The sequence below is a fragment of the Numenius arquata genome, chromosome 23 (genome assembly GCF_964106895.1).
Source record: "Numenius arquata chromosome 23, bNumArq3.hap1.1, whole genome shotgun sequence".
NCBI classification, from domain to species: Eukaryota; Metazoa; Chordata; class Aves; order Charadriiformes; family Scolopacidae; genus Numenius; species Numenius arquata.
The window spans coordinates 33,420-59,048 of record NC_133598.1 but is presented as its reverse complement, the minus strand read 5'-3'; the positions used below and the strand labels follow the sequence as shown (position 1 = coordinate 59,048).

The 25,629-nt window shown below is 43.3% G+C and overlaps 2 protein-coding genes and 1 pseudogene across 2 annotated transcripts; 1 reads left to right on the top strand and 2 right to left on the bottom strand.

Moving 5' to 3' along the window:
- Positions 1 to 258: 258 nt before the first annotated feature.
- On the bottom strand, positions 259 to 1,176 carry LOC141474688 (olfactory receptor 10A4-like). Its single transcript, XM_074162705.1, has one exon. It carries the CDS (start codon positions 1,093 to 1,095, stop codon positions 259 to 261), a length of 837 nt encoding a protein of 278 aa, XP_074018806.1. The 5' UTR covers positions 1,096 to 1,176.
- Positions 1,177 to 16,009: 14,833 nt separating this feature from the next.
- LOC141474723 (olfactory receptor 10A2-like) lies at positions 16,010 to 16,960 on the top strand. The gene has a single exon (XM_074162782.1). It carries the CDS (start codon positions 16,010 to 16,012, stop codon positions 16,958 to 16,960), a length of 951 nt encoding a protein of 316 aa, XP_074018883.1.
- Positions 16,961 to 21,999: 5,039 nt separating this feature from the next.
- Positions 22,000 to 22,926, bottom strand: LOC141474921 (olfactory receptor 6N1-like; annotated as a pseudogene).
- Between the last annotated feature and the right edge of the window lie 2,703 nt (positions 22,927 to 25,629).

Here is a 25,629-nt window from a genome sequence, read left to right as displayed (position 1 = left end):
GGACATAAAGGATATAGTAACATGCAATTCACTTGATCTGTATGCCAAATCTACCCTAAAATGACATGGAAAATAATCTGAGAAATACCTCTTAAAAAAAAAAAAAAAAAGAAAGATGAAATTATCTGGAGGATTGACTCAGAACTAAAAAGTAGATATGAATTTTAGGTAAGTGATGGCAAGTCATATTGTCCTTGCAGTAATGCACACAATATCAAAACTAGTCCTGGACTGATTTTAATGTAATTCGTAAACATGTTACATATTTATATTTTTGGCTATCAGTCTTTTCAAGGCTTGTTTTACCTCTTTATTCCTCAAGCTGTAAATCAAGGGATTCACCATGGGAGACATCAGCGTGTAAGAGAGAGAGAGCAGTTTGTTACTGCTGCTTGAATAAAAAGCTTTGGGTCTCAAGTAGGTCACAATGCCAGATCCGTAAAACAGAGTAACCACAACCAGGTGAGAAGAGCAGGTAGAGAACGTTTTTCTCTTGTCCCCAGCTGATGGCATCTTGAAGATGGTGTGGAGAATCTGGATGTATGACACAACTATGAGTAAGAAGGGGACCATGATGAAAAGGAGGGCTATTATGTAGGTGGCAATTTCATTCTTGTAGGTGTCCGTACAAGCCAACTTCAGCAGAGGCAGCAGGTCACAGAAGAAATGATTGATCCTGTTGGGCCCACAATATGGAAGGGTAAAGATGAAAGTTGTCTGCCCTAAGGCCACCAAGACCCCAATAAGCCAAGATACAGCTGAGAGCAGGAAGCACATGTTCCAGCTCATCATGGTTGTGTAGCGCAGGGGATGGCATATGGCCACATAGCGATCGTAGGCCATGGCAGCCAGCAGACAACATTCTGTGATTCCTAAGACGGAGAAGGCATACATCTGTGTGGCACAGCCCAGAAAGGATATGCCCTTCCTTTTTGTGAGGAAGTTCACAAGCATCTTGGGGATTGTGGATGTAGTGTAGCCGACCTCCAGGAAGGACAAGTTCTTGAGGAAAAAATACATGGGGGATTGAAGGTCAGCATCTACCATAATGATCACAATGATGAGGATGTTTCCCACCAAAGTACTGAGGTACATGAGCAATACCAGGCAAAAGAGGGAAACTTGGATCTCTGGAATGCTAGAGAAAGGCAAAAATTGGAAATAGGTCACCACTGTTTCGTTCCAGCAGCTGGTCATGTCCATCAAGTTGCTTTTTTAACTGCAGAAAAGATTATATGTCCGTTTTCTAGTTAACCTAGAGAAATACAAAATAGTAAATTAAATATTTATGTGTATTACTTTCTAATAGGACAAGATACCAGTAGAGGAAATGGCATTTTACTGCTGTGTTTAGGTATTTTCAGTGTTAAAGATTGTTTAGAGGTTGGAGGAAAGGTGTTTCCCTTCACATAGCTTTTGATAAGTAAGAACAAGTTTTCCAAATGAGTGTACTTCAATTCCAGTCAATGGAAAGGAAGATACATCTTCTTCATGATGGCAGAATATTTTACTCCTCCTGCCTTTTAGGAAGAGGATTGTACTCTACTGCCCCGGTCTTTGAACTGGACTTTTCTTCCATTATCCAGCTGAGATCTGCTACCCTAACACCTGCTACCAACCAAAGAAGACTGGTTCTTAAAACCCAGAAATTATTAATTTGTTAATAGAGTGGGGTTTTGACAATGAGTCCTTCTTACTATTATTTTATGGATGGGGTTCATTTTAGAGAACAGTCACCTACTGAACACAGATAATCCTGTGTGCACTCCACAATACCATACATGATTGCTATCATCAGTGTGTGTCTTCCCTTCTGTCCCACCTGCACACGGCATAAAACCAAAAGTAGTACAAGTTTGCAAAAAAAGTTAAAACTTAGAGCACGTGCTACCTTTTGTTACTCCACTCAGAGTTAGGTCAAGTTCAGCATAGTGTGAACAGACAGGAGGCAATAGGCATAAACAGAAACACAAGAAATTCCATTTAAAAATGAGAGGGGATTTTGTCTGTTTATTTGTTGTTACATGTTGAATTTGGGCAAACACTGGAACAGGTTACCCAGAGAGGCTGTGGAGTCTCCGTCTTTGGAGATACTCAAAATCTGATGGGAGGTGGCCATGAGAAATGTGCTCTAGCTGACTCTTCTCTGAGTGGGTTTTTTCACTGAATGATCTCCACAAATCCCTGACAATCTCCATGATTCTGTGAAACAAAAGTTTTTACAGAATGTACATGTTATTTTCTTCTCATATTTACCCAAACATCCTTTACACATATGTTGAAGACGACAGGGAAGAATTTCTATTTAAAATAACTGTTCTGATTTCATTGCCATAATTTGAATGGGATGGAGGACATAACTTCAAGTTAATAAGAAAAAAGCCAGACCCAAAGCACACACATGCATGTGTGCATGCACACATGCAGACAAACACACACACACACACACACACACACACACACACACAGAGAAACCCCCAGACATTACAACTCTTTCCTATTAATAATTACAACAAAAAAGTACTAAAGAATGCAGATCACTCTCCAGGATATTACCTTTGTCCCAGGCACTCTTCAGGAGGAAAGTTCTTTTCAAGAATAAAAAATGTCTTAGAATTTATTTTCTATTCCAAGAATCCATTCACTTCATAGATAGATGGGTCTCCCTTAAAGAGAAGCCCTGTGTAGGTGGCAGAAGAACAATAACATATGGAAAAAGAAAAAGAAGACTGGAGTAAAATAAGGTAGCTCAGATGCCATTAGAAGGCGGCTGTGGTTAATATTTTTTGAAAAGCCACATCACAGACCTTGAGTATTTCAATGTATTTATCTTCCCAGAGGAAAATAGTCTGTTGGGTATTGATTGCAATGGCTGACTGGAAGGTCCCAAAGAGTGGTGCTCAATGGATTTAAATCCAGCTGGTGGCCGGTCACAAGTGGTGTGCCTCAGGGCTCAGTGTTAGGACCATTTCTGTTTAATGTCTTTATTGATGATCTCGACAAGGACATAGAGTGTATCATCAGCAAGTTCGCAGATGACACCAAGCTAAGCAGGAGTGTTGATTCCCAGGAGGATAGGGAGGCTCTACAGAGAGACCTAGATAGATTGGATCATTGGGCCAAAATCAATGGTATGAGTTTCAACAAGGGCAAGTGCCAGGTTCTGCACTTGGGCCACAATAACCCCAAGCAGCGCTACAGGCTTGGGGAAGTGTGGTTGGAAAGCTGCCTGGAAGAAAGAGACCTGGGAGTTCTAATTGACAAGCGGCTGAATATGAGCCGGCAGCGTGCCAAGGTGGCCAAGAAAGCCAACGGCATCCTGGCTTGTATTAGAAACAGTGTGACCAGCAGAAGTAGGGAGGTGATTGTGCCCGTGTACTCAGCACTGGTGAGGCCACACCTGGAGTATTGTGTCCAGTTTTGGGCACCTCAATACAAGAGAGATATCGAGGTGCTGGAGCGAGTGCAGAGGAGGGCAACGAAGCTGGTGAAGGGCCTGGAAAACAAATCCTATGAAGAGCGGTTGAAGGAGCTGGCACTGTTTAGTATGAGGAAGAGAAGGCTGAGGGGAGACCTCATCACTCTCTACAACTACTTGAAAGGACACTGTAGAGAGGTTGGTGCTGGTCTCTTCGCACAGGTAACTAATGACAGAACAAGAGGGAATGGCTTCAAGCTCCAGCAGGGTAGGTTTAGACTGAACATTAGGAAAGAATTTTTCACAGAAAGAGTGGTCGGGCATTGGAACAGGCTGCCCAGGGAGGTGGCTGAGTCACCATCCCTGGATGTGTTTAAGAGACGTTTAGATATGGTGTTGGGGGATATGATACAGGGGAGAACTTTGTAGAGTAGGGTAGATGGTTGGACTCGATGATCCCAAGGGTCTCTTCCAACCTGGAGGATTCTATGATTCTATGATTCTATGATTGCTTGCAATTGTAGGAGTCGGTTATTTTTTCCTCATTCTTTAAGTATGAAAAAACTCTCTCTCTGGTTCTGCTCTTAGCTCCTGGAACTAACTCTAAAGAAAGACCTATGGAGCACTTGCATATCTTGGGGCTGATCCAACTGAACTTTAGGAATGAAAATGTGGCATTGAAGAGAACTACTGGAGAGAGTCCAGCGCAGGGCAAGAAAGATGATTAAGGGATTGGAGCATCTCCCTTATGAGGAAAGGCTCAAAGAGCTGGGACTCTTTAGCCAGGAGAAGAGAAGGCTGAGGGGAGATCTTATTAATGCATACAAGTATCTAAAGGGTGGGTTGAAGGAGGATGGAGCCAGACTCTTTTCAATGGTTCCCAGTGACAGGACGAGGGGCAATGGGCACAAGCTGGAACATAGGAAGTTCCATTCAGTTATGAGGAAAAACTTTCCAGTGAGGGTGACAGAGCCCTGGAACAGGCTGCCCGGGGAGGGTGTGGAGTCCTCTTCTCTGGAGATTGAAGACCTGCCTGGATGCAGTCCTGAGTAATGTGCTCTGGGCAATCCTGCTTTAGCAGGGGAGTTGGACTAGATGATCTCTAGAGGTCCCTTCCAACTCTGACAATTCCGTGAATTCCATGAAATAAACTGCACAAACTAGCCACAGGAAGAAGGCTTTGCAGGAGGAGAGAAGGTGTGCATAACTCATGTCTAACTCTGCTTTTAAGCTCTCTAAGTAATGGTGAGGGACCGGTCCCTCCATGGGAGAACTCATCAAGTCATCTCAGAAAAGCCCTTCAGATTGTTTAAAAATTGTCCTCTATGGATAATAATTTCTGTCTTTATTTGGGTGAATCATGATTTGCTTCTGTTTAGTTCAACAAACATACAGCACTTTTAATCACTCACCTTACCATCCAACATCATATTAGAAGATTCTTCCCTACAAAAATCACTCACTCTCTGACATTCACAGAGATCACTCTATAGTCAATGACTAAAGAGAAGAGTGAAGAAAGACAGTCCCAAGGCCAAGTGAAGAAAATTCAGACTGAGTGAGCTGTCCTAACACTGGCAGTGCGGATATCAGTCAGCAATTCCACTTTTAATTGAATATAACCCCCAAGTTTTGGGAACAAATTGCTCTAGTCTCTGTATGCACTTTAGCCAAAATCCTGAGAACATTCCAAGTGGAATTTTTATGTATTGATTCAAATAACCAGCACCTAGTCCATCTAAGTCCATCATCCGGGCCCTGTTCTGATAAGTGGGGCTGGGGAGGGGTCAGAAGGAGTAAGGGGAGCAGTTCTCTACTGCATGATTTATCTGAAAAGCTGCAGTAGATGCCTGTCAAAGTCAGGCATGGAGACAGTCAAGTCTGGGTGCAGATTCACTCTCGCTGAATTTAATGAGAATTTGTTTCAATATTCGTTTTCTTCAATGCCCAGTGTCTGAAGAGGACTTTTTTCGTCTGCCCCTGATGCATTCCTGCACCAAAGGATTCATGCATTCCAGAATCCAGATCTGGAATCCAGTTCCCATTTGTCCCTGAGTACAGTCTGGGATTTTCCCAGTGCCTGCCAGTGGTGTGATCATCATCCTGCAAGCTTGATAAGGTTTTATATATAGCATATATTTCATTATTTTCTTTTTATGATTTTATTCATATTTTCATTGAAATAGTTTAGTTTCTTCTAAACTCATGTGTCTCTTTCTCTCTCTCCCTCCTCTCCTTGAAGAGAGAGGTGGGTGAGAGCATCCGTTATTCATCTCAGTGGCCAGTCCAGCCCAAACCAGGACAGATCTATTGGCGCCCAATGAGGGGCATTAGGAGGGCTCGACCACAGTTCTGATAGATTGCCTAAATAGTTTGAATTTCAGCTTGCTCAGAAATTAAAACAGACAGCTCACATCATGTCATTCTTAAGCAAAATGTTATATCATGCTTTTAGAGAGCTTTGTTTGAAGTTAATTGATGCAACTCTGCTTAACCTGCCAAGTCATGCTCAGCTATAAAAACTGGGGGAAAGAAGGAGGAAAAAGGGGATATTCAGAGTTATGGTATCTGTCTTCCCAAGTAACCGTTACATGTGATGAAGCCCTGCTTTCCTGTAGGTGGATAAACACCTCCCTGTTGATGGAAAGTGGTGAATGGATTCCTTATTTCGCTTTTCTTGCATGTGCATCTATTGTTTAACTGTTAAATTGTCTTTATCTCAACCCATGATTTGTGCCACCCTTCCAGTTCTCTCTCCCACCACACTGCAGGGCAGAGGGGTGGGGTGTGGGGAGGGGGTAGGGAAGTAGGTGGATGTGGGGGAAGTGAGCAGCTGTGTGGTGTTTAGCTGCTTGTGGAGGCTAAACCATGACATCTATCCTGACTTACAGAAGAAGACTCGTGTTCCCGTGACTACACAAAGGTATACAAGCACCTCCAACTGCAAACCAAGCAAGTCATGCATCTGCCATGAGAACTCCCAAACGTACATCCCAGATCATGATGGCCTAATACCAATATGGTTTGTAGTTGGTCATTTACTGGCTAGTGGCCTTACAAGAAAGAACATAGCAACAACACTGAAGTGGAAAAAGCTTCTGGGAAGACAATCACTGAATATGACTATTTAGTGCTGTCAGAAGACCTGAAACTTTGTTTCAGGAGCATCAACAGATGAGTCACTAGCATCCAGCAAAGACAAGCCAGCCAGTCTGTGGTATGTGTGTACAAGTATGGAGCTGGTTCACTGACCATTGCGTGACAGTTAAGATTCCTAGGCAAATATCAAGTAAATCAGGAAAGTCCTGTAAGTTTTGTGCAAGGCCCAAAAGAACATTCTGTCATTGTAGCCTTGTTCCATTTTGCATTTCAAGAAAGGAAGTAATAACCCTCTCTATTGGTTCTCTCCTTAAAGTTAATATTACTACTACACAGAAAAAAAATTATAAAAGCCTTTCTGCTAATTTCTAAGTTTAGTTTAGAGTCTCAAGCAGAGAGATGCAGTGATCATGGTGATCATGCAAGAATATGGTGCGTTCCTTCCCAGTGTGACCTTCCTAGATGGGGATAAGAATGTACCTATTTCTAGTGACCAGGGATCTGTTAATTGAAAAAGTGCTGTCCCAGCACAGATTTCAATGATCACTTTGCAGGCCTCCCAATTTCCATTACTGGCTATTAGTTCAGCAAAAATGGTAATATGCTTTCCTGGGAGCAGATTGACACAAAGATCATAAAATCATACAATCATAGAATGTTTGGGATTGGAAGGGACCTTTAAAGATCATCTAGTCCAACCCTCCTGCAATGAGCAGGACAACTTTTCAGGTTTTTCAAAGCCCCATCCAACCCAACTTTGAACACTTCCAAGGGTGGGACTTCCACAACTTCTCTGGGCAATCTGTTCCAATGGCTCATCACCCCCATAAAAAAAATTCTTCCTTATGCCTAGTCTAAATCCACTCTCTTTCAGTTTAAAACTGTTTCCCTTTGTCCTGTGACTGTATTCCCAAGTCCTCCACAGGGCTGCTCTGAATCCATTCATCCCCCATATATATACACTGGTAGTGAGGATTGCACAAACCCCTTGCACTTGGCCTTGTTGAACTTTGTGAGGTTCGCATGGCCCCACTCCTCAAAGTTGTGAAGGTCCCACTGGATGTCATCTTTTCCCTCTAATGAATCAACTGCACCACTCAGTTTGGTATCATCCACAAACTTGTTGAGCGTTCACTCAGTCCTACTGCCTGGCTTACTGATGAAGGTATTAAATATCATTTGTCTTAGTATGGACCCTTGAGGGACACCACTCTTTAATGGTTTTCACTTGGACATTCCACTAGGCCTTCCTCCTACCTAAGTGGTGTGACTTTATTCTATGGCTCTGTTCTCTGTGTAGTAAAAAAACAGTCCTGAAGAGGATTCTGATCTGAAACATAGGGCAGCTGTGTCTAGAGAACTAGTCAAAATTGAGGGTCACCAAACTACACTTTCAGAATGGATCTACCCAATCAAAACTATGGAGTTGTCTTTGATTTGCTTTCCAAAAGGCCCCTGACTTCTCAATGAGGAAATGGAAATAATGATTCAATGTTCCGCTACCTTCCTCCAGCTTCTCTGGTTCCCAAAACCCAGTTGTAACAAGAAATTTAGTGACCAAATTAACTGTGCAATAAAACAAAATGGGAATAAACCGGTGTTAACTTAGGTATCTACAATGAAAAGTATGTGTCCAGGCCATTTGCTTTAGCCTCCCTTTACAGTTAAAGGGGATAAACAGTCCAATTTAAAACATGATTAGTCTCATCTACCTAAGGATGATCTTAAACAGCTTGTGGAAGACGTCTCCATAGAAAGAGCCTAGTCAAATATCTCAAAAACAGGTGTCTACATTTTAGATACCTGAAGGCAGGTGAATGAATCCAGTCTTCACAAGAAGTCTTAAAGTACCATTTCTTAGTTCTGAGAATGTTAAGAAACCTTTAGAAAGAGTCATGAATAGAGGCGGTAGTGAAATTACTTATCTTTAGCAGATAAAAAGTAGGTTAATTCCCTCAGCACTAGCAAGTAATAAGCACATTTTAAGGAATAGCAGAGGAATTACTTTACTGAAATTATTCTCTTGGTTATCTTTAATCTGGAGTTCAAAAGCTAGAGCATGAGGAAACATACACTGTGATATGCCTGTAGCCCTAGAAATATAAAATGTGAACCAGTGAGATTATTAATCTCATGAAAGTCATAACATTTTCTACAAATTTTCCAAGGAGCATTTAAGGACCGTCAGTGTCAGGATTTTATATCACAGATGTATGAAGTCATTCAGGTGCATGTTAGGACAGTCACATTCCTGGAAATAAATTGGAATTAAGTTGGAAATAAATTCCAACTCAGTTATACAATTTTGTCCCAAAGTCATGTTTCTGAGAACTGTCAAAAGCATGAGATTTACAAGAGAGAGCCACGATACTGATCTCCTGTTACTGAAAGATGTTAAGAGCATAGCTAATTGGTATCCATATGGAGAGTGAGAACGTTTATTTTTCAATCAGACTTTCTGACTAAGGACCTTGCCAAATTGTGACGATAATAAAAGGGAGGGAGTCAAAACCACAAAGACATAAAGCCTTACCAATTAGCACTAAGAAACAATAACCAGGAATAAATATCACCAGTTGATGAGCTATCAAGAAACTACAGGCGCCTGGGACTTTGCAACTAGTAAGGATGCAAACCTGAGGGTGGAGGATGTTGGGTGGAGTCAATGGGACCATGCCAACTGAACTGATGTTCAGGTGAAGGGGAGCCACGAGGAACAAGGAGGGGCATAGACAGAAAAGGGGTTCAAAAGGCAGCGGTTCCGTGTAAACTGGGGCTGGTCACTGCTGGTCTGGTTGGGCCCTGCGCCTCATCACTGTCACCTGTCCTGTCTTACTAAACCTTTGCATAACTCCGTGCATATTCTCACTCTATCCTGTGTGTACATGTACTGCAAGGACCAAGTACTATTTACTGGGGGAATCAGCATGAGTGGATTTGGTGCCAGCTATCGAAGTCAAACTGGGGATGTGGGCACCCTTGGCCTCTGGTGTGTGCTATGGGAGCCAGTGGGTCCCAGTGCAGCTACTGGAACTAGTAGGTTCTCAGCCTACAGTCATTGAGCTGACAACAGCATGTGTCCCCAAAAACAGTTACTGAGGGGACTGGCATGAGTGAGGTGACTGAGAGGCTCAGCACCGGCAGCTCGAGCAGGACCATGGGTCACAGCTCTTGTGCCTTGCTCTGGCTACTGGAGACAGGGGGGAGTGTCTATATCTCCCCCAAACTAGGTGTGTGTGTGCGGTGTGCGTGTATATTCACCAGCAAACTCAAAGCTGGACCAGCCAGTGAGTAGGAGGTCTGGGCAAGCATATAGGGTGCACAGAGTGTTTGTGCTGGTGCCCAGGGAGAACCTGCAAGTATGGAGTGTCTGTGGGATGAGTGTGTGAGTGCTGTGTGTTTGATGCATCAAGCTGGACCAGCCAGTGAGTAGGGGACCCGTGGGGAGTATCAGAGGGCCAGGATCTGGGCAGGTGCATTGGACAGACAGTGGGACCAAGCCAGTGGACAAAACTGCATGTGCTTGTGAATCCTGGGGATGTTACGAGTGTGCCTGCACTAGTGCCCTCCTGTCTCTGCCACTCCCAGAGGAGGAGAGGACATGCCTGTCTGCTCTTGTGTGTGATGCGAGTCCTGTATGTATTGTCTGTGACAGTCTGTGTGGCTGGCCATGTCAACGTCCTTTGCATGACTCTGTGTGTCTGTGTCCTGTGAGTCTCGGGTATATGTGCTTAACTTTACTACTGGTTGAACCTGCAAATAGAATAGCAGCAGCTGCATCCCTGAGATCCCAAATACCTGGGGACTGGGCTGAGCTCCAGTGGCTTGGCAGGAGTGTCCTGAGCCAGGGCTGCTGGAGCTTTCAGCTGCTCTTGACTTCCTTTAATAAGGCTAAATTCATCAATGACCTGGATAAGGGGACAGAGTGTATCCTCAGCAAATTCCCTGAGGATACCAAACTGGGAGGGCTGGCCGACACTCCAGAGGGCTGTGCCGCCATCCAGCGTGACCTGAACAGGTTGGAGAGCTGGGCAGAGAAGAACCTAATGAGGTTCAACAAGGGCAAATGTAGGGTCCTGCACCTGGGGAGGAAGAACCCCAGGCACCAATATAGGTTAGGGATGGATCTTCTGGAAAGCACTACTGAGGAGAAGGATCTGGGGGTCCTGGTGGATAGCAAGCTTTCCATGAGCCAGCCATGTGCCCTTGTTGCCAAGAGGGCCAATGGAATCCTGGGCTGCATAGGGAAGAGTGTGGCCAGTAGGTTGAGGGAGGTCATTCTCCCCCTCTACTCTGCACTGGTGAGGCCACAACTGGAATACTGTGTCCAGTTCTGGGCTCCCCGGTTCAAGAGAGACAGAGAACTGCTGGAGAGAGTCCAATGTAGGGCAATAGAGATGATTAAGGGATTAGAGCATGTCCCTTATGAGGAAAGGCTCAAAGAGCTAGGGCTCTTTAGCCTGGAGAAGAGAAGGTTGAGGGAAGACCTTATCTACGTTTACAAGTATCTAAAGGGTGGGTTGAAGGAGAATGGAGCCGGACTCTTTTCAGTGGTTCCCAGTGACAGGACGAGGGGCAACGGGCACAATCTGGAACACAGGAAGTTCCATTCAAATATGAGGAAAAACTTCTTTACGGTGAGGGTGGCCTTGGAACAGGCTGAGGGAGCCTTACGGTGAGGGAGCCTTGGAACAGGCTGCCCAGGGAGGGTGTAGAGTTTCCTTCTCTGGAGATTTTCAAGACCTGCCTTGATGCAGTCCTGAGTGATGTGCCCTGGGCAACTCTGCTTCAGCAGGGGAGTTGGTCTAGGGGATCTCTAAAGGTCCCTTCCAACTCTGACAATTCTGTGATTCCGTAAAGGTGTTTGAGAATTCAAGGCACCCTGGGATAGCACTAAAGCCCAGCTTGCACCTCTCTACATCCTCAATGAATAGAGTAATCTCTGAAGAAAACAATTTTCTTTTTAATTTCTACGTAATTTTGCTGCAGAAGCAATCTCATTATTGAGCTAACATGCAGATGCTCCTGTAAGTTCTCATGTACTTGCAAGTCAAAATGCATGTGCGCAATGTAGTTTGAGTGCTCCTGTTCCATGAAACTCCCTGACTGTGCTACTATTTCAATTAAATTGAAGCAGCTTTAACAAATTCTTTTTCTTCTCTGTGAGGATAGACTGTGGCATATCGGCCATTATGAGATCTGTGTGAAGGGCAGGTCAATTCTGTTTATGGTGCTTCAGAGAAAACTTGCCTGACGTCCCATGGAATATACCATGTGCTAATGTCACAGCTTATTCAAGCTGTGGATGGAGAGCATCTGCATTTAAAATACAATTTAAAATCTGCAATGTAAGCTGACTGTAGGACTCGTCAGCCCAACACTGTCCCTAATGTAAGAAAACAAAGGAAATTCTTCTCGTGAAATACGCATGATCCATTTTGGAGGCACTGGATGGCAAAACTGATGAAGGCAGGACACTTACTTCAAAATGCTTATTGTGAATACATAAAGCAAATCCAAGGAAGAACAAAGACAAAAACTTGAAGGTCCTCATAGCCACTGAACAAGAGTTACACAAGGTGAGAGTTGTTTCTGAGGGGTGCTCTGCATTAGGGAGTAAAACAGTAACCTATCAGTAAAAAAATGACTGCTGTGAGATTTATTGACTTTAATTAACAGCTGATGACCAAAGCAATAGTCTAAAACTTTCATAAGGGATCAAAGAGCAGAATTAGGTAGATTCTACTTCAGCTGCATGGATCTAACAAGTTAAGAAGACTATTGTGAATAAGTCCCATTACAAGCTAAAAGGAATTTTTAATGTCATTCTCTATTCTGTTATGCACAGGTTATATTGAGGTATCCCTCAAAATTTGGAGCTTCAAATACCACAGTGGTAACGGAAGCAGTCAAAGCCAGAAAGATTCTTTTCAAAAATCATCAGACCTTTAAATGCCTGAGCACATTAGGAGTTTCTTTATTGTAATTGTAAGTTAAAATCATCTGTGGCTCCCAATTTCACGGCTTTCACATCCATGTTCATGTTATAAAAATCCACTGACAAAAGGCATCTTGTGTGAGTGAAGTTTTGGCAGAAAGAGAAGTCAGATGGAGTCAGTACAAGGAGTGGTTGAGTCATGGCAGGGCTGTATGCGCTGTTCTTGCTTTGATGATGTGTCTTTCTCTCTGAGCTGTGGTCTCTTGACCAGGTCCATGTGTGTGCAGTGGAAAAGGGGCTTCCCCACTCTGTCCCCATATATGGATACATTTCTGCTGCCCAAATGCATTCTGTGCCTTGAGATTTACCTGTGTAGTCCAGTGGTTGGTTGCCCCTTTGGGAAGAGATGAGAAGTCTGAAGAATGTAGAATTAACGACCACTTTCTCCTGTGTGGCAGGCTAATTTCTTCTCTCTTCCTGTGCATCAGTTTCCCATTCTGGGCAGAAGAAAACCACAGAGCTACCACGGCCGGCACAGCACTGCATGAATACCCCATCGGCATCGTGCACACAGCAACACTCGTCAGCGTAATGAGGCAATGTGACTAATGAAGCAGATGGTACTGAGCTTCACCCTCTGACTTTATTAGTGTTCTCTCTGGGTATCTTTCCCTCTGATTATTCCTTCTTCCTTTGCCTGTCTATAGACAACGGGTATTTGGGTTTCCTTTGTTTTGGTTGTGCTTTCTTTGGACGGTCGGAGGCCGTCTTGGGCTTAGTGACCATGAAATGGTCAAGTTTTCAATTATTAGAGAGGTAAGAAAGGGGGCTAGCAAAACCTCAACCTTGGACTTCCGGCGGGCGGACTTCAGCCTTTTCAGATCACTGGTTGGAAAAGTCCCATGGGGGGAATCCCTGAAGGGCAAAGGTGTTCAGGAAGGCTGGATGTTTTTCAAGGAGGAAGTCTTAAAAGCCCAGGCGCGGGCCATCCCTACGCGCTGTAAAGCGAGCCGTCGGGGGAAAAGGCCGGCCTGGCTGAGCAAAGAGATAGGGTCACAGCTTAGAGAAAAAAGGAGAATTTATGACCTTTGGAAAAAGGGGCAGGCCACGCAGGAAGATTACAAAGGTATAGCAAAGTTATGTAGGGAAAAGATTAGGAAGGCCAAAGCCCAACTAGAACTCAACCTGGCTCTGGATGTTAAAAACAATAAAAAGAATTTCTACAAATATATCAATAGCAAGAAGAGATCTCGGGAGAACCTCCATCCTCTACTGGATAAGGGAGGTAACATAGTAACCAAAGATGAGGAGAAGGCTGAAGTCCTAAATGCCTTCTTTGCCTCTGTCTTTAGTAGTAGGATAGGGGGTTCCCTAAATATCCAGACCCCTGAACTAGCAGGCAGGGGCGGGGAGCAGAGTGAAGCCCCTGCAATTCAAAGGGAGGTGGTGAGGGACCTGCTCCAACACCTAGATGCAAACAAGTCTATGGGACCAGATGAGATCCACCCGAGGGTACTGAGGGAACTGGCAGAAGTGCTTGCGGAGCCACTCTCCATCATTTACCAGCAGTCCTGGCAAACTGGGGAGGTCCCGGCCGACTGGCGTCTGGCAAATGTGATGCCCATCCACAAGAAGGGCCGGAAGGATGATCCAGAGAACTACAGGCCTGTCAGTCTGACCTCGGTGCCTGGGAAGATCATGGAGCAGATCATCCTGGGTGCCATCATGCAACGCATGAGGGACACCCATGCGATCTGGCCCAGCCAGCACGGGTTCACGAGGGGCAGGTCCTGCTTGACAAACCTGATCTCCTTCTATGACAAAGTGACCCGCTTGCTGGATGAAGGAAAGGCAGTGGACGTTGTTTATCTGGACTTCAGCAAAGCCTTTGATACAGTCTCCCACAGTATCCTCCTGGAGAAACTGGCTGCCCATGGCTTGGATGGGAATACCCTCTGCTGGGTTAAAAACTGGCTGGAGGGCCGGACCCAGAGAGTGGTGGTGAATGGAGTTAAATCCAGCTGGCGTCCAGTCACGAGTGGTGTCCCGCAGGGCTCGGTACTGGGGCCAATTCTCTTCAACATCTTTATCAATGATCTGGACGAGGGGATCGAGTGCACCCTCAGTAAGTTTGCAGACGACACCAAGCTGGGTGGCAGTGTTGATCTGCTGGAGGGTAGAGAGGCTCTGCAGAGAGATCTCGACAGGCTGGATCGATGGGCCGAGACCAACGGGATGAGGTTTAACAAGGCCAAGTGCCAGGTCCTGCACTTCGGTCACAACAACCCCAGGCAGCGCTATAGGCTGGGGGCAGAGTGGCTGGAGAGCTGCCTGGCAGAAAAGGACCTGGGGGTGTTGGTCGACTGTCGGCTGAACATGAGCCGGCAGTGTGCCCAGGTGGCTAAGAAGGCCAACAGCATCCTGGCCTGTATCAAGAACAGTGTGGCAAGTAGGGACCGAGAGGTGATCGTCCCCCTGTACTCGGCACTGGTGAGACCCCACCTCGAGTACTGTGTCCAGTTTTGGGCCCCCTACCACAAGAGGGACATTGAGGTGCTGGAGCGGGTCCAGAGAAGGGCAACGAAGCTGGTGAGGGGTCTGGAGCACAAGTCTTATGAGGAGAGGCTGAGGGAGCTGGGGTTGTTCAGTCTGGGGAAGAGGAGACTGAGGGGAGACCTTATTGTTCTGTACAAATACCTGAAAGGAGGCTGTAGAGAGACGGGGGTCGGTCTCTTCTCCCAAGACACAGATGATAGGACAAGGGGTAATGGCTTCAAGTTGCGCCAGGGGAAGTTCAGGTTGGATATTAGGAAACATTTCTTTACTGAAAGGGTTATCAGGCATTGGAATGGGCTGCCCAGGGAGGTGGTGGAGTCACCATCCCTGGAGGTATTTAAGAAACGTGTAGACATGGTTCTTCAGGGCATGCTCTAGTGTCCAAGATTACTGGTTTGTGGTGGGGTGCTGTGTGGGTGGGTGATGGTTTTTGGTTTGGTTGTTGTGTTGTGTGTTCAGGTGGTGGGTGGTGGTTTTGTTTGTGGTGTTTTGTTTTGGTTTTTTTTTTTTTCTTTTTTTTTTTTTTACTGTTGGTTGGACTCGATGATCTCTGAGGTCCCTTCCAACCACTACGATTCTGATTCTGATTCTGATTCTGATTGTGGGTGTTTTGGTGGTTATCTGAACTTTCTCTTCAGTGCAGAAAGCACCTACGGAATCACTTGGGACCACAAACCTGACATGTGAGGGGAGCCCATGTTCTCAGCAACTAACCATACACCCATAGTGGAGCCAACATACTAACTCCTCATAGGTGTACGCTTGGTCACTATCCCAAACTATGAAATGCAGAGAGCCCTAACATAAGGCACTTTCAGCATGCACAGCCATTGCCTTTTTCCTTTGTTCAGCTAGGCCTGCTATAGAGTTGCACCCTTTGATCCAGTGGCTCTCCAGGGATTCCCAAAAGACTCCTCCCTTCAGCAACTGGCTAAAGCACCGAGATTTTGGTGCAGTGACCACCCCTCTGACAGTCTGTCCATTTTGATTCCTCCCAGATGAAGCCAAGAGATGGACCAGAACCAGGAAACCACACTCTGCTGTCAGGATTTGTCCTCTCTGGGTTAGCCAAACACTCAGAACTGCAGCACTTGCTGTTCTTCACGTTCTGCTTCATTTACACCATCACCATCATCGGGAACCTTCTCATCTTCATGGTCACAGTGCACCCCTCCCTCTGCATGCCTATGTATTTCTTCCTCCGGGTCCTGTCCTTCCTGGATATTTCCACAGCATCGATCGTTGTTCCCAAGATGCTGGTAAACTTTCTGTCAGAGGACAGGAGCATTTCCTACATGGGCTGTGCCACACAGCTCTACTGTGTGATTTTTTTAGGAGCCACTGAATGTTACATTTTGGCAGCCATGGCCTATGACCGTTACGTGGCCATATGCAACCCCCTTAGATATGCAATCATCATGAACAGCAGAGTTTGTCTTTCCTTGGTTCTGTTGTCATGCTGCAGTGGTAATGTTGTGTCCGTGGTGCAGACAGCTTGGGTGTTTGCATTGCCCTTTTGTGGGCCCAGGAAGATTAACTACTTCTTCTGTGATATTCCCCCCCTCATTATGCTCTCCTGCACTGACACCTCTTCATACGAAAAGCAGATCGTTATAGCCACAGCACTGGTCATCTTTACACCATTTTGTCTCATTCTGGTATCCTATGCCTGCATCATCTCCAGCATCCTGAAGATTTCCTCTGCAGAGGGCAGACACAAGACCTTCTCCACCTGTTCCTCACACCTTAGTGTTGTAACACTGTATTATGCAAGTGGGACCTTGATTTATTTACGGCCAAAATCCAGTCATTCACAAGACACCAAGAAAGTCCTAGCTCTCATGTACACAGCCATAATTCCCACATTAAACCCCCTGATTTACAGTCTGAGAAATAAGGAAGTGAAAGGAGTACTAATCAAAATTATAGCTGAGCTGAGGAAGATATAAACTTATTCTGCTTGAAAAGAATCATTCTTCTGTTCTATATACTTGTATTTTTTTGTTTCTTTTATGCTTGACTTTTATTAAACACCCTCATAACTTTGAGCACTTGGAAAATGAATGTATCTCAAACTCCACTTGGAGACTTCGTGCTTCTTCTGTCCAGTATGAGTATATGTGAATCTTACTCCTTCAATATTCATGATATACCACCTTACACTGTCTGATGGAAAATGAGGTTTCAGTCTTCGTTTCCAATAAAAAGAATATAACATACAGTACAGTCACTGTAGCAGAGACTGCAATGTCTTGGACAGGCATCTTGTCACCTGGGCCATAGTGTTAATTTGTATCTTGCATCTCTCTGTTACTATTTCTTTATGCCACACATAAAATTTTTTGAGATGTGCCTGAGAGCTTCATTCAAGCAGTCACAGATAAATGACTGGACCTTGGAGTCATCTATTTTCTGTCATTTGGAAGGGGGGAGGAAATCATCTCTAGCTTTGTCTGAAAGAGTAGGAAACTGAAGACAGTCTTCTACATGATCAAGGTTCGTAAGTGCCTGTATGAAAGTGTGACATCTGCCTGTATGTGCCTTTTTATCTGGTATTGCAGAGAATCTGGTTCAGATTTCCTAAGGTTCATCTGTCTCATGTTTTAGCTTAGCACATGGGCATCTTCCTTCTATCTCAGCAGCCTCCAGAGACCAAGACTCATCATTTAGTCTTCCAAGAATGAGTCGGAGAAAACACGCCATTTGGTAAATTTGCTTAAAAAGAAAAATGATCATAATGAGTAAGAAAAACCTCTCATGGGAGCTGTCTTCACTTGAGTGAAGTGTCTTGAGTTTTGCCTGTTGTGTTTTAGGGACAAATATTTAAGACAAGCATAAGTGCAGTTGTATGAGCTGCCTTCTCTTGTAATCCACATGGTGCAACCACCTTATCATGATGGACTCTGTCCGTCATCTCCAGTGCCAACCTTATTCCAGGACATCCTGAGGACTGAAAAGCTACAGAAAATCACAGAGTCACAGAATGATATGGGGTTGGAAGGATATGGGGGTCATCTAGTCCAAGACCCCTGCCAAAGCAGGTCCACCCAGAGCAGGTTGCACAGGAATGTGTCCAGGTGCATTTTTAATGTCTCCAGAGATGGAGACTCCACCACCTCCCTGGGCAGCCTGTTCCAAGGCTCTGCCACCCTCAAAGCAAAGAAGTTCCTCATCATGTTTAGATGGAACTTCTTGTGTTCAAGTTTGTGTCCATTGCCTCTTTTCCTGTCACTGGGCACCACTGAAGAAAGACTGGCCCCATCCTCTTGACAACCACCCTTTAAGTATTTATAGGCGTTGATCAGATCCCACCTCAGTCTTCTCTTCTCCAGACTAAAAAGCCCCAAGTCCCTCAGCCTTTCCTCATAAGAGGGATGTTCTAGGCCCCTAATCATCTTTGTAGGCCTCTGCTGTACCCTCTTCAGCGGTTCCCTGTCCTTCTTGAACTGGGGAGCCCAGAACTGGACACAGTACTCCAGATGGGGCAAAATGCAGTTATTAAAACAACGATTAGACATTTGAAGCAGAGAGAGGGGTAGTCATGACCTTATTTAAGTAGTACTGCAAGAAAGGTGAGTTCTCAACGTTTTGAGGCGGGATGTGATTGAAACCTGTAGTGCCCCTACTGCTATGGTATAGTGTATAGGTGGGAGACGGGTATGAATTTCTGTAGGCATCCTGCTAAAGCTGAGCTGCAGTGCAGAAAAGACAGAAAAATTAATTTTAAGTGTATATTTTTACTTTTAGTAAAGGGGGAACTTAAGAGATAATTTACCCACTTCTCTGCTAGTAAGTTTAAATGCAGTTTGTTTTGTTTATTTGTTTTCTTCAGCACTTGTCATTAATGTACCTCAGTAAAGGATACGTTACTGCAGGAGCCTTATTTCCTAGGAAATGCTGGTTATGGACTATTCAGAAGGATAAACAGGATGTTCCAAGTCTCCACAGGAGATGAAAAATTAGGCACCCTCCTGATAGGACCTAGCTGTATTTTACTGAATGAAAGCATAACTCTCTGCATAAGAATGCAGCACCAGAGAGCCTCAATTAGCTGTTCCAATGCACTCCTATATTTAAGAATAAGAGATTGAATTTCAGTAAGTCTCTGGATGCATCTAAGAGTAATTAGGTTTATTATCACTCCCTTTTTGAGACTTTGATTTTTTCATTGTCTTTCTAAAATGTAGGCGCTACTTCTAGGTGTTTGAGCCCAATACCTCTGAGAAAATTGAACACTCCAACCTATCATGACAGAGATGGGGGTGGAGGATGGAGGAAGAATAAATATGGGCTTGTTCTGGATCTTTTCTTTTGTTTGGTTTGGGGCTTTTTTTGTGTTTTTATCTTGTTGCTCATTTTACATTTCACAGGGGAGGGGAGAAGGTGTCTTCTGCTACTGTTGAGCCATTCAGATTACATAAGTGTATGTGGAAACTGATGCCCTGAATATTTGTCAGCATTTTAGCAGAGAGGCAACAGAACTGTCAGAATGGAACATATGAGTCTCTAAGAGTTTTACCAAAACCATTAACTAAACTCTAAATGTGATTTGTCCTTTGACTGCAGAAGGAGCTAAAATGACAACTTGGGAAATAGGCAACTAGTAGTTATATGTAGATGGCAGGCAGTGAAGAACTCCTCTTCGCTATCTCTAGTGTTTAATTACCCACACATAGGCATAAAGTCCAATTTCAGAGCCCCAGACATATCCTATCTGACTACTAGCAGACAATTCAGGAAGTTTTGGGTCACACTTATGTCCAGTGCATATCAACCAGCTCCATGCAATGTGTGACCCTATGGCATCTTAAGTAGCACCAGCTGTGTTTGGGTACTTGGAGATGCCACCTCAAGAAACTCACTGGAGTCTAGAGAGAATTTTAACTCATTACATGCATACAGTTTGGGTAACTGAATTGTTACTGAAATTAGGACAGTTCCAGCTATCTGGCTGAACCTTTAAAGGTGTTTCACGTAGGTGTCTGTATGCCTGGTTGTTACCCCATGATGTTCAAAGGAAGTCTTGTAAATAAAGTCAGCAGAGTTATCATGATGCTGGTAGATATGATATAGTACATAATGGAAGCCTCCCTCTCCTGTAGCTGATTCTCCTTGAATGTTAGAAAAGGGCACTCCAGGACTGAAAACACCCTTTAAAGCCATACATATGATGTTATTTACAAATCCATTAAAACCCTACTTAGAAATTCTCAAAAAACTTTCATAGAATCATAGAATGGTTTGGGTTGAAAGGGACCTTAAAGATCATCGAGTTCCAACATGCCATGGGCTTCCACTAGACCATCTAACCCTCTTCCCCTAGACCATCCAACCTGGTCTTGAACACCTCCAGGGATGGGGCATCCACAACTACTATAATCTAAAATTATCCTTTTTCAGTTTGAAACTGTTACCCCTCCTCCTATTGCTACACTCCATGCTAGACTCCCTCCCCATCTTTCCTGCAGGCTCCCTTGAAGTACTGCAAGGCTGCTATAGGGTCTCCCTGGAGCCTTCTCTTCTCCAGGCTGAACAACCCCAACTCTCTCGGCCTGTCCTCATAGGAGACTTGCTCCAGCCCTCTGATCATCTTCATTGCCCTTCTCTGGACTCGTTCCAACAGGACAGGCTGTGTTCTTTACACCTTCACTTTCCATTCTGCACTCTTAAAGAGGCAAACTCTGCCTCTGTCTTCTCCACACCCTCCATTAGGCAGGAGAGGAAGTAGTGCAATCTGCAGTTAGACTTCTTCAGGCTGAAGAAACCCTGCTCCCTTAGTGTCTCCTGGGACAAGACTGCTCTTGCTAGAGTGCTCTTGCACCCTAATTATCTTGCTGTCCTTCAAGTGGACTTGCTCAAGTATTCCAATATACTTCCTATACATACAAGAAAGATACTGTGCATATGGGCACACAATATCCAGTTGTGTTTAGTTCATCTCAACAATTCACCTCATTCTTCTCACCAATATCATCTGCATGTATATGAAAAGCTGAATTCAGCCCCAGTGTAACTAGTTCATGGGTGTAGTGACAGCTGACCTAGTGTCAGCTCAGATATTCTAGGATACAGTCTCACCTGTAGCTGTTATTGTAGAAGGACACAGCTCTCCTATATGCTGAGTGGACACACTGGATATCACTGGATAAGTGTATGTGGAAAATTATAATGAGCTGTGTGAGTGTACAAATGAAGCAGCATCCAGTCTCCAGCTACATTCTTTGAAGATCTAGTCAATACAGACAAAAGAGTAGTGGGTAAGATTCAGCTGAAACATCAGAGTAGGAGCGTGCCTGAACATAAGCACTTAGTGTCTCTGAGGTGCCCCAGCAAAACCCACCGAGTCTTTACCTGCCTTTCCAAAAGGGTCTGAGGTTGTAGCTCCTGTGTCATATCTGCCATCCCCATGCAGATATCTTGAATAATTGACAACATTTCTCTAATGGCAATAGACAGGATATGTTAGGACATCTAAAAGTAGTACTAGACATATATGCTTGGGCAGCTGAATCAAACTGTATGATACCGCTTAAAATAAAATGGAGAAACTAATATGCCCATGAGGATACAGCACGCAAATCACGGTTGTTGCATTCATGAGACCTTGCTACTGATGTTAATTCTTTCACATCAACTGTTTATTCATTTTCAGATGAGAATTTTACATCAGTTCAGAATGAGCCCTTTTATACTTCATATGTTTATTTTATGCACTCACCTACACAGTGATAAAGTAAAAAGGCTTACAAAATAAATCACCTAATTCACAGAGTATTAAACTAGACGACAGACTTCTGGTGAGTTGAATACCTTTTTAAGATGCAGATGCATGCATGTATAGACGAGTGGTCTAAACCATGACTTGCATTTTAGTCCAGCCAAAACAGGAGACAAAATTTTCACTTCAAACTTCAATGTTAAGTGTTTTAATCCCTACACAGTACAGATATATCAAGCATTTGAGAAAACACATTGACAATTCTAAATCTTAACCTTTATTCTTTAAGAAAATTGTTATTATGGCCAGTTCCACATCCTTATTCCTTAGTGTGTATATGACTGGATTCAGGAATGGTGTAATTACTGAATAAAAAACAGCCACCACTTTCTTGATATCGGAGTCATATTTCACTGCAGGCCGGACATACATAAAGATAAAAGTCCCAAAATAGATGGTGACTACAGAGAGATGTGAGGCACAGGTAGAAAATGTCTTTTTGCATGCAGCCCCTGATGTTACCTTCAGGATGCTCATGATGATTTGGAGGTACGAAGTCATGATGAAAAGGCCAGAGGACAATATAATGACAGAGCTGAAAGTATAACCCACAATTTGTATCCTGTACTTGTCACTGCATGAAAGTTGGAACAGCTGATCGGCATCACAGGAGAAATGGTTAATTCTGTTAGTGCAGAAGGAATTCCTGGAGAAGAAGGCAGAAGGAAAAATAGGGCAGATGAATCCTGACAACCAACAGATCATGGCTAAGTTATGGCAGGTCTTCAGGTTCATGATAGTGGAGTAATGTAATGGTTTACAGATGGCCAGGTAGGGGTCATATGCCATGACTGTAAGGAGGAACAGTTCAGCGGCACCAAAAGAGAAGAAGTAATACTGAGCAATGCAGCTTGAAGCAGAGATGGTATGTTTCTCCATCAAGAAGTTGGCTAACCTTTTAGGTACTGTGACTGTTGTGTACCAGGTTTCTACTAATGAGAGGTTGCTAATGAAGAACTACATAGCTCTGTGAAGACGTGAATCAACTAAAACAATGATGAGAATAAGAACATTGCCCACAAGTGAGAGGAGATAAATGATAAGAAATAATGTGAAAAGCACTATCTGTAGATTTGGACAGCTAGTGAATCTCAGAAAGATGAACTCAGTGACTACTGTCCAATTTTCCTTTTCCATGGGAATGCCTAGAGAAAAACTGAAAAATAAATAACAAGAGTAAACAGAGGCAGGTTTGCACTCAATGTCCTGTCCACATCTAGCTGGATCTGTTACAAAAATCGGTGTTAGGTATGCCTGTTTCTGAAGTTCCTTGAGCAAATGAACATTTCTGAATGTTCTTCTTGGGTCTTACATCCCAAACAGCAATTACATGTTTAATTTCACTCTTTCATTCCATTTTAAAAATTAAAACTTTCCATTTACCTTCAGTGCATAACAAAAATGTATGGAAAAGTAACTGTGGCTTGAAATTTACATGAGTATTTGGTTTCATTGACATATATTTCAGACTCAGGCTCATGTGAAAAGAATGTTTGTGATCCAGAATCCGGACTGAAATTTAGGCCCCAAGGCAAGCTTTTATCTGTTATCTTCAGATACTTGTGATGACAACAAGCACCAGTGATCTAGTCATTGCATTTCCTTATGATCATTACACAGAGATACAGATCTGCAGAGGAAGATTCAAGCCTAACAATCCTAGATTTCTTTTCTAGGATGAAGAAAATCACTCTTTGGAGTTTATTTCTCCCAGGAATATGGATTATTAATTGAGACCTAAAAAGCAATTAGACAAGTAGGTTTAGTTTAGAGTAATCCCAACATTTACCAAGGCTAATCTCATTAAAATTGTTCTTCTCTTTTGAAGTAAAAATATCCATTGTAGTTCAATATTAATGAAATCAAACTATACAATATAATGGATAGAACAGTAAGATAAGAAGTGTCTTACAAAGTTACTCACCTTTATTAGCACAATTGTGATCCAGGAAACTGTAATATGTAATCCTTTAGTGTAAGAGTTATTCAACAAAATGCTGGTTTTGTGAATGTATGTATGTGTGTTTTCACACCCGGAGGAGGGTAATGATTAGACTTTGAAATACTTAGAGTTTCATCATTTAAACTGATTTAAAACCAGGAGAATAATTTATTCACAGAATCAGTGACGGTTCTTTAGGCTGTAAATCATGAGTTCATTTCTGTGATTGTGATTGGTTAGAGCCAAACTTGTGAGTCATATTATAAGCATATATACCAGAGGGAGTCCAACCAGTGTAGGGGCTGGATGACTTTACTTTTGACCATAAGTTGTTTCCCTTTATTATATTCTTTGCTTTCCTTTCCATTAATTTTGCCAGTTTATTGCCAATAAGATTGATGAGGTTGGAGCTGCCTTAAACTCTGATGTTGTTAAGATTAAATAATTATAAATAAACTTGTGATGTCGATGGAACATTCTGATATTCTCTACAAATATACAAAAGGAATGGATTTTGGCATAAAGGTTTGGATAAATTTTAATTTTATATGTAAATAAGCTCAAGATTTATCAGTCTAAGCAAAATGATTAAATAATTTTAATTAATAATAAAAGTCCCTGGCATGCATTGACTCATTTCCACTTAGTCTAATGAAAACTTAATTGGTCATAAATAGGCCTTGATAAATGTATCATCTAAATGTATTTTCCACATCTAAATTTATGTGAAGTAAATCTGACCCCATATTTCTATGTCCGATTTCACAATTCAAAGGCTACTTCTATAATCTGGGGGGAGGTAAAGAGGGAGGGAGGGGGCAAGGCATGAACCAAGGAGGTGGCAGCTCTTTCCTGTTGGGTGGAGGTTCAGTGCTGTGTAATGAGGACCATTTTGTTACCCAGAAGCTTCCCATGTTTGCCTCAGCTACCCTGACCATGAGTTGTATTGCTAAAATTCCTCCAAGAGGGAAATGAGTGCTTCAGGACTCACTGAGAAGGAATGGGGGATTTGGGTGAGGGGATTGCAGCTGTGGATTAAACTGAAGAAAATGTTAGAGCACTACAAATTACTTCTGTTCTGTTGGCAGAACAACAGTCACACAGTTTAGAAGAGGCTGGGGAGCTAAATTGACTTGCTAGTGCCTTGGACATACTTATGACTAAGCTGGGGTTGGGAAGAGAAGGAACTTAAGAACCTGGAGGAAATAAATTCTATAATCAAATAGGAAGAGGCTGGAGATGGACTGTATTGGAGGGGGGTGGGAAAGGCGAAAAGACAAAAATATTCAGGAAAATATTTCTGGGTCTACATCCTCCTGAGGAAGAAGAGCAACAGTCATCCAGCAACCCATGGCCTTGTACACAAAAGCCAACCACCACCCTTTTGGGGCTAATCGATGATTGGCTAGATGACAGGGTGTTGTTGGGTGTACAACTTCTTATTATAGATATCTGGATGCAGGTGAGATTTACACACTGGAGCATAAATGCTACAGAAGGATTTTTCAAGAGATATTATTACCTCTTATTCCCCCCAAAATCTAAAAATAAATTAGCCCTTTATCTTTAGGCGGGTAGTCACAAAGGACAAGACCACCACTTGGTCAAAGAAAATGCCTGATGCTTCCTTCATATTTATGAAGCAACGCTCTAAGGAAAAGTTGAATCAATTGAATTCCATAATTACCTCTCTCTTTTTATTACCTCTGAGGTAGCCTGTATATCAGAATTATGCCTCAATTTGATGAAATTAATTCCATTCCCACCAAGTGTATGTCTTACCTGGACTTAAATGAAAGGTGATTCAAAAGATATGGATGCATGAAAGGAAAAAAAAATAACACTGAAAACAACTTTTAAACAGTTCATGAGATGCTTTTCAGTAAGGGGCCATCTTT